The 16,209-nt window shown below is 49.5% G+C and overlaps 1 protein-coding gene across 1 annotated transcript; it reads right to left on the bottom strand.

The window, feature by feature from the left end:
• Positions 1-14,060: 14,060 nt before the first annotated feature.
• On the bottom strand, positions 14,061-14,677 carry LOC124690326 (ergosterol biosynthetic protein 28-like). Its single transcript, XM_047223721.1, has 3 exons — positions 14,527-14,677; positions 14,229-14,435; positions 14,061-14,137 (listed from the first exon to the last, which is right to left on the bottom strand). Exons 1-3 carry the CDS (start codon positions 14,675-14,677, stop codon positions 14,061-14,063), a joined length of 435 nt encoding a protein of 144 aa, XP_047079677.1.
• Between the last annotated feature and the right edge of the window lie 1,532 nt (positions 14,678-16,209).

Here is a 16,209-nt window from a genome sequence, read left to right as displayed (position 1 = left end):
ACGAATGGCCACTCGACGCGAGCCGCGAGCGATTTTCCCCACCGCTTCGGGCCTGATTGGTTGTCGCATCTACATTAACATAGCTCTAATTGACCTTGTGAAAGTTGTTCGGTTACAGATAATTCCTACTCCGTATCAGGCTGCTCATAGTGGGGGAGTAATATAAAATGGTGTCATGCATAAGTTACTAGTTCATGTTACTATCTTCATAGTGAAAAATAACTTAGAGATGGTATCATGCAAAGTCTCATTTATTAGTTTGTAGACTCATTTTATCTTGGAGTGTGTGATGTTATGGTAACATAGCTAGTTACCACCTCCCTCTTTTTCTTCATTTATTGCTATGCCATGTCACCAAAATATCTTGAAATGTGTGATGTTACTACCTAAGTTACTCCCATTATGAGCAGTCTCAGTTGTCAATCAAAGTTTCTGGCGCCTACAATTCAGGCGATTTACATAAAAATAACCCTTTACTGCAACTATAGCACAGACTGATCTTCCGGTCAAACTATTTCACCCATCTAACCCTTTTGTGTGGCGCTCCTCACGTCGGCGCCACACCTCACTGTGTGGCGCCCGTGCGTACAGCACCACTCTCCTAGCCGACATGGCGTCCTCGGCGCTGAGGTGTGCACCGATCTGACGTGGCAGGATGTGTGGCGCCGCTCCCATCGGCACCACACATCCACTTATAATTGTCCAGAACCTACTGTAAGACAATTCTCCTGGGACTTAGCCGTTTTGGCGAGGCTGTTTATGTGGCGTCGACGCCACGGGCGCTACACCTCAAAGTGTGGCGGCGGTGCCACGGGCGCCACACAAACAGCCTCGCCAAAACGGCTAAGGACTAAACTTCCGGAGCCCCTGGATGGTCTAGACATATAATTTGACATATGTGGCGCCGATGCCATGGGCGCCACACGGTGCAATGTGGCTCCAGGGACAAGGGCGCCACACGTTGACTTGTGTTAAACCTGGAAAATTCTTGCCTTATTTAAACAGTTTTCAACACAACAATAGCAATTTGCAATAGCAATTTCTTACACACATAGCCCTGATACGTCTCCGACGTATCGATAATTTCTTATGTTCCATGCCACATTACTGATGATATCTACATGTTTTATACACATTATATGTCGTATTTATGCATTTTCCGGCACTAACCTATTAACGAGATGCCGAAGAGCCGCTTGTTGTTTTCTGCTGTTTTTGGTTTCAGAAATCCTAGTAAAGAAATATTCTCGGAATTGGACGAAATCAACGCCCAGGAGCCTATTTTGTCACGAAGCTTCCAGAAGACCGAAGAGAAGACGAAGTGGGGCCACGGGGCGCCGCCACACTAGGGCGGCGCGACCCAGGAGGGGCCCGCGCGGCCCTGCTGTGTGGGCCCCCCGTGACCCCCCGTGACCCCTCCGACTCCGCCCTTCCGCCTACTTATAGCCTTCGTCGCGAAACCCCCAGTACCGAGAGCCACGATACGGAAAACCTTACTGAGACGCCGCCGCCGCCAATCCCATCTCGGGGGATTCTGGAGATCACCTCCGGCACCCGCCGGAGAGGGGATTCATCTCCCGGAGGACTCTTCACCGCCATGGTCGCCTCCGGAGTGATGAGTGAGTAGTTCACCCCCGGACTATGGGTCCATAGCAGTAGCTAGATGGTTGTCTTCTCCTCATGTGCTTCATTGTCGGATCTTGTGAGCTGCCTAACATGATCAAGATCATCTATCTCGTAATTCTATATGTTGTGTTTGTCGGGATCCGATGGATAGAGAATACTATGTTATGTTGATTATCAATCTATTACCTATGTGTTGTTTATGATCTTGCATGCTCTCCGTTATTAGTAGAGGCTCTGGACAAGTTTTTGCTCTTAACTCCAAGAGGGAGTATTTATGCTCGATAGTGGGTTCATGTCTTCGTGAATCTGGGGGAGTGACAGAAACCTCTAAGGTTATGGATGTACTGTTGCCACTAGGGATAAAACATTGATGCTATGTCCGAGGATGTAGTTATTTATTACATTACGCACCATACTTAATGCAATTGTCCGTTGTTTTGCAACTTAATACCGGAAGGGGTTCGGATGATAACCTGAAGGTGGACTTTTTAGGCATAGATGCATGCTGGATAGCGGTCTATGTACTTTGTCGTAATGCCCAATTAAATCTCACAATATTCATCATGTCATGTATGTGCATTGTTATGCCCTCTCTATTTGTCAATTGCCCGACCGTAATTTGTTCACCCAACATGCTATCTTATGGGAGAGACACCTCTAGTGAACTCGTGGACCCCGGTCCATTCTTTACATCTGAAATACAAATCTGCTGCTATTGTTCTTTACTGTTCTTGCAAACAATCATCATCCACACTATACATCTAATCCTTTGTTACAGCAAGCCGTGTGAGATTGACAACCTCACTGTTTCGTTGGGGCAAAGTACTTTGGTTGTGTTGTGCAGGTTCCACGTTGGCGCCGGAATCTCCGGTGTTGCGCCGCACTACATCCCGCCGCCATCAACCTTCAACGTGCTTCTTGGCTCCTCCTGGTTCGATAAACCTTGGTTTCTTTCTGAGGGAAAACTTGCTGCTGTGCGCATCATACCTTCCTCTTGGGGTTCCCAACGAACGTGTGAGTTACACGCCATCAAGCCCCTGGATGGTCTAGACATATAATTTGACATATGTGGCGCCGATGCCATGGGCGCCACACGGTGCAATGTGGCTCCAGGGACAAGGGCGCCACACGTTGACTTGTGTTAAACCTGGAAAATTCTTGCCTTATTTAAACAGTTTTCAACACAACAATAGCAATTTGCAATAGCAATTTCTTACACACATAGCACATATCATAGCTCGCATCGTAGCACATAGATTCAAACAACACATAGCAACAAGAGACATGGTTCGAAATGACATAGAGTTCACAACACGTAGCAATGCCATAGAGTTTAGAACACATAGCAATGACATAGAGTCCTGATCCAAGTGAAAGGTGCGCCGGCGGGAGCTCTCTCCTTTGGATCTTCTGGCGCCGGAGGAGCCATGCCAATAAGGTCCTCCATCTGTCTGCGCCACCCATCAGAAGCTGTGTTCATACACAGTGGCTCGCCCTGAATAGGAAGTCCAAGGATCATGGAAACATCCTGAAGAGTATGGGTCATCTCGCTGGCCCTCAAGTGGAAGGTGTGCGTCTTCGGCCTCCACCGGTCGACAAGGGCGGTGAGTGCCGCGGCGTTCATGTTCGGTCCCCACGGCTTACAAGCGATATGAACGGGAGAAGACCGGTAGGCTGGATGAACTCCGTGTACCTCTCGTCATACGCAATATCTACTGTGCCATGGTAACGAATCTTCAAGGGGTGAAGAACCCTTCTCCTCTCCGTCATATGAAAAGCCCGGTGTTCCCTGTCATACTCTTGATCTATGAGATACACCATCCTGCATGTTTACATAAAACACCATATTATGAGCCATTCCTAACAAATATGAGCAACACATACATGAGAATATATCCAAATAAGCCTCACACATACATCACATACATACATATACATACATATCTAGGGATAAAACACCATATTATGAGCCATTCCTAACAAATATGAGTTATTCCATCACAAATACTAGGCATATGTAACACATTTGAATGCATTTGCTAGGCAAATATTAGACATTTCAACACATACATACATAGGGTTTCAACACATACATGTAAAATTTCATATCTAGATTTCAACAAATCTATAGTTCAAACACATGCATACATGAGGCTATGAATTTCAACACATACACTACAATATAGAGTCCACCAAAAAAAAAATTCCATGTCTAGGGTTCATGTCCAAATCTAGCAAGATCTATGAAATTAGTGGATGAATGGAAAGGATTCGAAGGGGATTACCTTGAGGAATGGATGGGGAAGAGATTGGCCGGGAAGATCTGATGATTTGGTGGTGGATTTGGTGGGGGGAGAGGGGGGAGGAGGAGGAACCGCCGGCCGCCTTGCAGGTTTTGAAGAAACAGAGAGGAGATGTGAGGAAGGGTCGGGCTGGGGGCGGCTCGGGCGCCACACATAAGTGGATGTTTGGCGCCCTTCCGAGCGGCGCCACAGTTTCACTGTGTGGCGCCGATGGGAGCGGCACCACACATCCTGCCACGTCAGAGCGACGCACACCTCAGCGCCGAGGACGCCACGTCGACTGGGAGAGTGGCGCCGCACGCACGGGCGCCACACAGTGAGGTGTGGCGCTGTTGACTGCCAAAACCCACCGGCGGGCAGCGGCCTTGTCAACACCGTAGAGCCGGGAAGAGCCTAGAGCTGCGGCTGGCTGAGACCCCTCCGAGCGACAGCCCGCAATGCTCTTCTGGTCACACGCGGCGTTGCGAAGTGCAAGGGCGTGCCACCTGACCTATACCCGGCCGGGAAGGTGATGGGGATGCCTCGCTTAGTTTCCTGCAGGGCATACATGTAAACATTAAATACGAGCCTCGATCGGCTCTCGGGTTATCCCGTGAATCGGCTCAAAGAGCCGATCCACCCATGATTCGTACGGGGTGCACGAATACTTGGTGGTCCTGCTTGATCAAGATGAAGCTAATGAGATCTACGACGATTTAGGGTTTTCACCGCATAATCGGATCATCCTACTCCAGGTTGGGCCTCGCGGCCACGCACGGTGCTCGTAAGCCGATCCTAAACAAGGCCTAAAACCAACATGATGTTGATCCTCGGAACATCCCGTTTAGGACTTGCGAACGCCACCCTACGTGCCACCGGATCCTCCCCCTTTGTAAGGCCTAACTATTGCAGTATATTAAACTAATCCTTGTAGAACAAGGAGCAATCGTAACGGATCAGATCTACTAAATAATGATCAAAGCGAGGCGCCGCCCCCACACCTGAGATAGGCGTGAGGGCGGCTAGATATGCAAGGGTTGCACTACGTAAGCATGCTTAAACGAAGAACAATGCTAACCCTAACACATCCAATGATAACTACGTTGCTCGCCATCAAAAGCGCTTCGATGACGAGCAACGCATGAACAACGTGGCTTGTGCTGCCTAGATCGCAAGATGCGATCTAGGCAGCATGTCGCTACCCGATAGAAACCCTCGAGACGAAGGAGTTGGCGATGCGCCGAGATTGGTTTGTTTTGGGGTTGAACGTGAGTTGTTGTTTATTCCATAAACCCTAGGTACATATTTATAGTCCAGGGGACTTTCTAATGTGGGCATGCACTAAACCGTGCACGACTAAGATTCTATCTCTAAACTAAAATAGATCTAATATGTTACAGATACACGGGCAATTAAGCCCAACTTGGTATAACAGGCCGATTCATACAATTTTCCATGTATATTCCCTTAAGCCCATCTTGACTGCGGCCCACCTCTGACTCGGTCAAATCTTGGTGATAACACATGCCCCCCTGGTTTTGGAATTGGTAATTCCAAAATCACTCTGCTTTCCTTCGTCGGGTCATGTCGTGGCGTAACCGTCGCAATATCCCTCATGATGATGCCTTGCCTTCTCAACTTCTCCGCGTGACCCGGCAGCTTTTTTTTTCTTTTTCGTGCACCACTTCCTCGGAAACTGGTGTGGCATTGAATTTCCACTATATCCTCCTTCGATTTAACCGCTCTGAACAGTTCTCCTCTGTATATCCTCCGCATTAGCACTCCAAAAACCCTCCCAGCCACCATGTCTTCCTCCTCCTCTGCCCCATCGGATCTTGCCAGCCAATCCTCCACGTCCCGTGAGCCGACGCCGGAGTACGACGCGGCGGCGGTCCACGCAGCAAACACCCGCCGCGCCATTGCGGCGGGGGAGGAATCAGACCACGACTTCTCCATCTGGTCCGAGGACGACCAGTCCTCGACGGACGGGGAGAGCGACCTCCGCTTCCTCGCCGTTGGGGAAACGAAAGAGGAGAGTGACGACGACAGCTTCTCTCGCGACTTCACCTCTTCCGGGGAGGAGGAGGAGCGAGGAAGAGGAGGAGGAGGACGACGACGAGAGCTCCTCCGACGAGCCGCCGTCCAAGCGGTTCTCGCCCTTGGCCGGGCAATCTTAGCGACTTCGACGGCGACGAGGACGACGCTGACGAAGAAGATGAAGACAACGAGGGCCCGGTCGGCGGCCATTGGAGCGACGACGAGCCCGCCGGGAGCAGCGCCGATAGTGGCGACGACGGCGACGACGAGGGCAGTGATGGCCCATAGATAGGACCTCTAGAATAGGGCCGTAGTAGTAGATGGGGCAGTGGATCCCCTAGTATTCCCCTTTTGAGAGCAATTAGCTCTTTATGTAAGAAATCTCCTCTTAATCAATGAAGAACTTTTCCCCAATCTTGATTTTGCCGATTCCTTTTAATTGAGCCGATTCTCTCTTCTACTGACCTTGCCGATTCGTCCCCTTTGCCAATGCGTAATGAGCCGATCGCACCGCATCGGTCCTTTGAAATTCACCCTTCTCTTCTTCAGCTGATGATTTTCTAAATCTGGTGGAAGATGCCGGACTTTCAGGAAAACCTTCGAACTTTTCCAACCAAACCAAATAATCCTTTTCAGTACCCATCATTGTGAAGAAGGTTGCAATGAAGGATCAGCCGATGGTATCCTCATCGGTTCTTTAAACAGAGTATCCACTAGGCCTGCTGCCCCCGAGCCTTACTCGAGGCGAGAATGTCGAGAGAATGCGCCACAGCCCGATCCTCTTTCTTCCTCCGACAGCCGATAATCCTCCGTTTCAGCTGAACTAGCCCCAAAGATTGGAAATCCTTGACGAAAAAGGTTCAGGAACCCGGATCGGCTCGAAGCAGCTGGAGAATTTTCCATTGTTTTACTCCCTCGAGGCAACAGAAAGCACCACCGTTGGTCTAGATTTGGTGGAGACTCGATAAACACTGCATAACTCCACTAAAGTCGATGGCTGCGCATCGGCTGCCTCTCAATTCTAAAGTCGATGCCCTCACATCGGCTGTAGCAAATTTTTTTTTTTATTTGTTTATTTGGCCGATTTTTCTTAATCGGCCCCAATGTTTCATTGCACGTATGTTCTCACATGTTCTATCTGCACATGTTCATCTGATTATATGCCCCCCGAGCCGATACCTGCTGGATGACTGCAGATATCGGCTTGTATGGATAGCTAGGGCTCTGCACTTGTACGTCGGCTCCGCGAAAATCCGAGCTAACCCTCGTATGCCGACGTGGTCACTGCCCAATAGATCGGTGCTGAACGCAAGCAGAACATGTGGTGAAAGTAATTTTGGCCGATTGTCTGAAATCGGCCTCCATATTCATTGGAGAGTCGACCGAAGGTCCCGTAATGTCCCTTCATAAACTTTTTGGGGCCGATCACAAGGATCAGCCTCGCTCGGTTTGCTCAATGGTTTAGTCTTGCTACTTGGTCAGGCTGGATAAAACCAACCCAACCTCTCGACTTGATGCGCTTGCTCGTCGTCCACCTTGAGTGCTCCGTAGAGTCGTGGAGCGCTAAGCTCTGTCGGCAAGACGAGTACCATGTTTGTGCCGGCCCGATGTCTCATCATCGGCTTTCCTCTGTTTGGGGCGCCACTCCATTTTCCGTGGACGACCCTCTTCATCCAGTGGTTCGCTGAACTTTTGCAGCCGGATCAGGTCGTGCCTTCCTTAGCGTATGCGGTATAACCTTTCGGCTTCCTCCAGGCCGCGCAATCGCCGAACCCTCGCGCTTTTGGGAACGGCTGAGTCCGTCGGGGCACCACCTTGGCCGGTGGTACTCGTCTTCTTCCACTTCTCCCTCGTCTTCTGAATCCTCAAGATCTGCCCAACGAGGTGACTCGGCCGCGTTTGCCTTGTGGCGGGAGAGGCCCTAGGCGCTCGAACACGGACACGTTGGCTGCCTCCTTCTTTTTCTCGATTGCACTCGGGCAATTGCCGATTGTGGGCAATCGGCTCATTCCCGAATCCCAGCGAAGTAATCGAAGAAAGGGCAGTCCCAGTGTCTGGCGTTGTCATCTTGCTCCCTTGATGCTTCCGTGGCACAGCGCTCGTGCTCCTCCTCATCGCGATTCTGCCGACGATATCTTCTGGCTTCTCTAGCCAGACGATCTCCTCTATCATCGTAATTGTGCCGTCGGCGTTGGTCATACTGACTCACATATTTGTTGAGGAGGTGATCGGAGAGGGGTCGCTGATATCTTATATTCTTCACCTCTCCCTCGGTGACATAGCGCTTGCCATCATGACGGAGCCGATCGCGTGGAGCGGCCTCCTCTCGTATCCTTGCTATGAGAGCAGCTGCCCTCATCTCCATCTTTGCCGAGTGGTTTCCAGGTCCTACCATGTTGATGCTGAACGAGGGACCCGGTCGGCAACCTTCGGGGTAGGTAATTTCTACCATGTTAACGGCGGGGAAGGGTTGGGTGTCGACCTTCATGGCGTACTCGGTTGAAAATTAGCCGCCCCTTCTCTATCGCCGCTTGGATGTGCCGACGCCACACCCGGCAGTCGTTGGTGGCATGGGAAAGCGAGTTGTGGAATTTGCAAGTACGGCTTTCCGTTTAGCTCTTTCGCCGTGGGGAACTTGAGACCTTCGGGAATCGTCAACCTGTTTCTCCTTGAGCAGGAGGTCGAAGATTTGTTCAGTCTTGGTCACGTCAAAATCAAATCCCCGGGCGGCCCCGGTGGCTTTACCCATTTGCGAGGCCACGGGGTTCCTCCCCGAGTCCACTCGGCCATCTGCTATCTCTTGGCCTCCCGCAGCACTTCATCTTCCTCCGTATCGACCATAACTATCGCACGCTTGAACTTGTCTTGGTACAGGTCGGGGTGGCGCTGTTCATATGCCGATAGTTTCGAACCATGTGCGCCGGCGAGGGATAATCTGCTTGGGAGGCCATGTCCTTGAGCTGTGTTGCAAGGCCCGCTACCGCCAACTCGATCGCTTCCTTTTCAGCTTATACGAACCGAATAACATCGGTTCCTAAGATTCCTGAAGCGCTGGATGTATTCTCGTCACCGTTTCCCCGCGCTTCCGACGTAGTTGTGCTAGATCGGCAATGCCGGACTCGGAAGCTTCGAATGGTATTGCATATGGAACTGTTCTTCCAATTGCTTCCAAGACTGGATGGAGTTTGTCGGCAAAGAGGTGTACCACCCAAAAGCCGATCCCGTGAGGGACCGTGAAAAGAGCCTCACGCGTAGCTGATCCGACACCGAAGCCGGTCCTAGTTGAGCCAAATATCGGCCGACGTGCTCGATGGAGCTGGAGCCATCCGATCCACTCGAATTTGGAGAAGTCGGGAGCCGATATTTAGGTGGCAGCGGGATCATCTCGTAATCGTCGGGGTACGGCTTGGAATAGCCGATCGCCCTTCTTTTCGGCATCATGCCGAACCGGTCTCTCGGTATGGTACCGATCTGATCCGCCGTGCTGGCCGTAGGAGTTGTACTCCGAAGATTCGCCGGGGTGGCGTACCTCGGCCAGCCATGTTTGCTTTTCCAGCTCCGGGCCGCCGCGGGGAGCCGGGCTCGGGAGTTTCGTCGGTGTGGCGCATTTAGTTAGCCACGTCTCGCTTCTCAAGCTCGTCGCCGACGTTCCTCCTATCTTCGCCGGAGTCCCCGATGTTGTGGCCTGGTTTGTGAGTGCCCGGCCACCACAATCCGGCACATACATGCACGCGTATCCATGAGGGATCTCCTTAGGCGCCTCCATTAAGAACCGGTAGTCACTAGGGTCGCCACCAATCCTCGTAGACGAGGAATGCCGGTGTAGTCGGCACTTCAGCAGAGTGCCGCCAACGCAAATGGCAGCGGTGGACGGGACTCGGAATGGCAACTCTCCTTGATGAGTCCCGAGAGCTGGTCCCGACGGCGAGTACCGGTGGCTCATGATCTCCTGGATCACGCGCGCAGCGACACGCTCCGAAGCACGTTGACCAAGTTCTCGAGTGGCGGTGTAGCGAGTGAGCCACCGGGTAGTTGATCTCCTGCCGCAGACCCCTCGGTGCGTTCCTCCGACGGGGTAGAGAGGTCTATCCCATCGAGCGCACCTTGCGGTGAGAATCCCTTCCATCCGATGCCATTGGAACGGGTTCTCCGAAAAGAGCCGATGAGGTCGGCTTCGAGGGTGGCCTTGATCTCGTTGTATTGCTTCTTGAGGTCATCGGGCAGATCCTCGTAGGTGACCGGCGTGCCGTCCGCCATCTCGGATGTAGATGGCGATGTGGTTGATGTAGACGATTGTCCCACCGGGCGTGCCGAATGTGTTGACCGCCAAAACCCACCGGCGGGCAGCGGCCTTGTCAACACCGTAGAGCCGGGAAGAGCCTAGAGCTGCGGCTGGCTGAGACCCCTCCGAGCGACGGCCCGCAATGCTCTTCGGTCACACGCGGCGTTGCGAAGTGCAGGGCGTGCCACCTGACCTATACCCGGCCGGGAAGGTGATGGGGATGCCTCGCTTAGTTTCCCTGCAGGGCATACATGTAAACATTAAATACGAGCCTCGATCGGCTCTCAGGTTATCTTGTGAATCGGCTCAAAGAGCCGATCCACCCATGATTCGTACGGGGTGCACGAATACTTGGTGGTCCTGCTTGATCAAGATGAAGCTAATGAGATCTACGACGATTTAGGGTTTTCACCGCATAATCGGATCATCCTACTCCAGGTTGGGCCTCGCGGCCACGCACGGTGCTCGTAAGCCGATCCTAAACAAGGCCTAAAAACCAACATGATGTTGATCCTCGGAACATCCCGTTTAGGACTTGCGAACGCCACCCTACGTGCCACGGGATCCTCCCCCCCTTTGTAAGGCCTAACTATTGCAGATATTAAACTAATCCTTGTAGAACAAGGAGCAATCGTAACGGATCAGATCTACTAAATAATGATCAAGCGAGGCGCCGCCCCCACACCTGAGATAGGCGTGAGGGCGGCTAGATATGCAAGGGTTGCACTACGTAAGCATGCTTAAACGAAGAACAATGCTAACCCTAACACATCCAATGATAACTACGTTGCTCGCCATCAAAAGCGCTTCAGTACGAGCAACGCATGAACAACGTGGGGCTTGTGCTGCCACCTGATAGAAACCCTCGAGACGAAGGAGTTGGCGATGCGCCGAGATTGGTTTGTTTTGGGGTTGAACGTGAGTTGTTGTTTATTCCATAAACCCTAGGTACATATTTATAGTCCAGGGGACTTTCTAATGTGGGCATGCACTAAACCGTGCACGACTAAGATTCTATCTCTAAACTAAAATAGATCTAATATGTTACAGATACACGGGCAATTAAACCCAACTTGGTATAACAGGCCGATTCATACAATTTTCCATGTATATTCCCTTAAGCCCATCTTGACTGCGGCCCACCTCTGACTCGGTCAAATCTTGGTGATAACAGGCGCCGACGTGAGGGGCGCCACACAAAAGGGTTAGATGAGTGAAATAGTTTGGCCGGAGGGTCAGTCTATGCTATAGTTGCAACAAAGGGTTATTTTTGTGTAAATCGCCTACAAATCACGTTTTAGCAAATGCAACGGCTGTGTGGTTAAATCCAGCTTACCGAATACGATCATCTCATATCCTGCTTGGTGAACTTACCTAGTTCACCGTATATGCGCACAAGATGTTTGGCGAAATAGAAAATATGTGACAACAACCATAGATCATATAGATAACATAATCAACAAACTAGCATACGTATATTAGTTCTAGCAGTAGAGCTGCACCACGAGTTCATGGAGCTCGTTATGGAGCATAAGTTTATTAACCGAGGGGTTACGCAAAATACCATCTCGCAAAATATACAGACATGCCATTGGTGCAGATTAACCCTAGCTACTCCAAAATATACATCATAGATGCGATGTTCGTCATCAGTAGCAGAGCAAGCAAGACAGCAAGCATCCAAAGCTCTCGCTCCTCACAGATAATACTTCGTCATGAAGGCGTTGAACCAGGCCATCATTCCATCAGGGGTCATCGCGAGATACCTGGCCACCTGTGCCTTGTGATCCATGAGGTGGCTCAGAGCACGGTGGACCGCGGCGGGAGTGAGCAGAGCAACTGGAACACGGTCTTCATAGATCTTCTTCATCTGAGCATAGTTATCTATGGGTTTGTTGATGAGCTCCGCGTCCCTAGGCTGAGTCTGCGATGATAAGGTTGCTTAGTTCTTCCTCATATGCAAGCTAACAACATCCATCATAAATGACTTAGTGAATGAAGTGCAAGAGAAGTTGCAATATGCTAACCTTGGTGTACACATAATACACATCATCATCCATCATGATAGTTGATGTCTTCTCCACCCAAGGCACCCCCTCCATCTTTTTGAGCCTGCAAACATGAACCCACCTTGCTCTCCAGTGCCTCAGACGGTAGACCTGAGTGACACCAACCTCACGGCCAGTGAACTTCAGAACGGCCTGTACAATCTCCTTGAGGTCACGGTTCCTGAAGAACTGCAGTACGACCTTCTCTTCCATGACCAACCCGCACAGCCGATTCAGCACGGAGGTGGACAGAGCGGCATGCCATATCATGTTGTTCTTCTTCCTAATAGTGCAGTACCTATCAGGAACCGGGATGTACCGGAGTGGCACAACATGCAACACAAACTTGGGCGATAGATCAGGGGACTTCGCGTCCTACATACAATCAAAGTAGCAAAGTGCAAGAACAATGGTAAGCGAGCTATTTCTTTCACACATAGAAGCTCTCATGACAAAATTATGCAACAATGGTAATCAAGCAAGCATGGTAAGAAGCTTCATTCAATATCCAAATATGTTGTGCGCACAAATAATGACCATAACACCGTGTCTGCTTCCATGTATGAGTGCATAGTTGGTACAAGTAGTAGTTGTACACATTGTAGAATCAATCCTCGTACCAACTATCGCACTTATACATGAACAACTTGGCTTAGAAGAACGCATAAACATGTGTTCGACGAAATAACGGCCATTAAAAATCTTAGGAATGCACTAAACTCTTACAGATCGAAGCAAGAACTAAATAAAACAACTACACTCTTACAAATTAAAGCTAGAACTTAGAAAATCTACTCTACTCTTACAGATCGAATCAAGACCTTACAGGGAGGTGGCGTTTTGGCTCATAGGAGCAAATGCTCCTATTATACAAAATAATTAAAAAACAATTTTAAAAATGTCAAAAAATTCTGACATAAATTTTTTGTTGTACATCGTGACATTCTATGTTAGTGCACAAGTTTTCATGGAGAAACAACATTTTATGTGGCGTGTACAAAAAAGATAAAAAAATGTCCTGTACGTAGTCGTGTTATAGCATCAAAATTTGTCTTTTTTACTGGAGCCACAAATTTTATTAGTTTTTTTTGAAAACTTGTGTACGAACATAAAATGTGTAGATGTACATGAAAATTTTTAGTTTAGAATTTTTTGACACTTCGAAATGTAGATTCACACAATGGGAGCAAATGCTCCTATGAGCAAAGTGAATATCCCGACCTTACAGATCATAGCATAAACTTAACAAAAGTACACTAAAAGTAAAAGTACAGATCGAAGCAACAAACTAAGGTAAACTACTATAGGTCTTACATATCGAAACAACAAGTAAGCAAAACAAGTAGATCGAATCAAGAACTCTCTATCCCTACAGATACCGCTCTGCCTATTCTGTTGGATGATGGCATTGAAGATCAAGCTGTGTTTTTTTTATAATTTTTACGTTTACTTGTTCATTGATGTTTGGTAGTTCAGCACCTTGTAACTATGCTGTTGTGGCTTTACTATGTTATTAAAGTTGAGCCTTTGGCCTTATCGTTAAAAAAAAAGTGTGCCACCCGCCAGTTAAAAGGCAGAGGGCTTCAAAGGAACAGCAAAGAGATCGCAGAACTGTGCCAGTATTGTAACTCTTTATTTCATGGATGGAATAACAGGGTTACAATAAAAAGGTACAGTACTATTATATATAAATTCAATTTGCTGCGAGATTTATTCGATGGCAAGGGAGGAAGCTTCCGTCAACTGACGAGCCGGTAACAGTAAATAGTCCGGCGGGCTCGCGAATCACGACTGCTTGGTCGCAGCGCGGTGGTGGCCAAGAGCGTTCCTCCAATGGAATATCGTCCAGATGATCGACGGGACTGCGAGCGATTCGGAGGATCTAACAGTTAGTATCCATCTATCTGTAGTACATAATATGAGGTAAGTAATCATCAGAGGCGAGTTCATTACCGGCAAAGAAGCCGAGAGTGCCGAGGCTTGCTGCGGTGATGGTACGGTAAACCAGGTACTCCACGACGAAATGGCCGTAGGCGTAGACGAAGGACAGGAGAGTCGCTCCGCAGAGCGGCCTGTTCTCGAGGTTGAAGGCGCACATGAAGCAGAGCGTGCAGGACAGGAGCGTCCACACGCCGACGGTGCGGCCGTGTACATCGGTCACTGCACGCGCACACGTACGTACTACCGATTAGTTAGGGGCAAGGCTATGTATATATGACCAGATATAGCGATCGAGGAGGAGGAAGATGACCGTGCGTGCCGGAGTAGGTGCCGGCGCGGACCGCCCGGGCGTCGAAGAAGCCGGACCAGGCGAAGCCCAGGCGGACGGCGCCGACCACCACGAGCCACCACCCGAGCGCTGGCAGCGCGGCAAGCTTCCTCCCGGCCACCGCAACACCCATGTCTGGCTCAAGTGCGGCGCGAGAGACGCAAGGGAGTTGGTAGGAGAAGACAGCCGCGAGCTAGCGCGAGAGGGAAATGAAATTGGTCTGACGTTCGAGGTTCACGAGTCGATGCTTTATTGCCGCTTCAGCCGCGGGTACAGCGTCAGACTGGTCTTTTGTTTCTAACAGAGGAATACATACCCTGCATATGATCCAGAACTTCTTTATAAAAAAAATAAAGGCAAAATCTGTCTTTTTTAAAAATTTAGAATAAGGTGCATATTTAATTAGTGAAAATTCGGAAAATCTATACAACAACGCCAGCGTCACAGGACCACGTTCACACTGCTGGGACATTGCCAAGTCAAGTCAAGATGCGAGAACAACCAAACTCAAGTCCGTAAAGACCAGACAATTTTTTAACACTACCAGACATAAGACACCGTAATTGGGGCGAACATTACAAGTCAGTACCTGTTTTGGTAATTTTAACATGTCAGTACCAACATTGGGGCGTAGAGAACCACTTCGCGCAAAACCATCACAGACAGCGAAATTAGCACGTTGGCCCCACTGTCAGTTGCCAGCTGGCCAAACGGCCGTTTGTTCGAGCGTTAGGGTAGCGAGGCACTTAGCGCCCTGGTCCGACCTGGTCCTTCTCATCCTCATTCTCCCGTGCTAGTTAGGTCTCGACGCCGCCACGCCGCCGGGCCGCCTCGTCGCCTCCACACCGCCAAGCCACCGGGCCGCCTCGTCGCCATGCCATCATGGAACGATGGGGAGAGCAGCGCCGACAGCCTGCTGTCGGATTTCGACCATGGGCACGACATCAGTCCGCGCCGCCCGGTAAGTGCATAGTTAGGGTTAGGGTTTGCAGGGAATTGGGGATTTTTTTGGTTCTAAGCTGGATTTTGCCGCGATGCGAGCTCTGCCTACCACCGCAAAGCATTGCACGACTCCGATGTGTCCTCACCTTTTCCCCAGCATGTCATGGCCCTGAACTGATATTTGGGGATTTTAGGTCTAATTCTTGTTTTCTCTGCAAATAATTTAGATTCCAGAGAACATTGTAGACCAAGATTTCACTGGATATGAGGACTCTGATATTCGTTGCAACCATGACATGCCGATGTACAAATATGTTTGCTTTGAAGGAGAGAATACCGGGAGGAGATTCCTTGGATGTGGATGCAAGGTAGGTCAAGTTGATTAGTGTCGGTAGAAATTGCTATGGATAGAAATTGGTATTGCGCAGTAGAAATTGCTGTTAGTACAAATGTTGTTAGTGCTTTGCTAAGTTGTTTGCTAAGTTAAATGCTGTTAGTACAAATTGCCATTGGTACTGCCTAGTTAAAATATATGTGCTAAGTTAAATGTTGTTGCTGATGTAGATACAGCTCACTTAAATGTATTCTGTGGCTATGTAAATTTAGCTGAGCTAAATTCTTGGTCTGGACATTTTTGTGATACTGCCTACTGAAATTCCTATATAATTATTGTGGTACTGCCTAGTGAAATTGACTATGTAATTACTGTGGTACTGCCTAGTG

Source organism: Lolium rigidum, chromosome 2 (genome assembly GCF_022539505.1).
Source record: "Lolium rigidum isolate FL_2022 chromosome 2, APGP_CSIRO_Lrig_0.1, whole genome shotgun sequence".
NCBI lineage: Eukaryota > Viridiplantae > Streptophyta > Magnoliopsida > Poales > Poaceae > Lolium > Lolium rigidum.
Note: the sequence above shows the minus strand (reverse complement) of the source record. Positions and strands in the feature narration are given on the sequence as shown.

Bases quoted from the DNA above. Each gene is read 5' to 3' on its own strand.
- LOC124690326 (XM_047223721.1), bottom strand. From the start codon at position 14,677: ATGGGTGTTGCGGTGGCCGGGAGGAAGCTTGCCGCGCTGCCAGCGCTC. The intron at 14,436-14,526 runs GTCATCTTCCTC...GTGCGCGTGCAG, and splicing joins CACCTACTCCGGCACGCACG to TGACCGATGTACACGGCCGC. The intron at 14,138-14,228 runs GTAATGAACTCG...AATCGCTCGCAG, and splicing joins CACTCTCGGCTTCTTTGCCG to TCCCGTCGATCATCTGGACG.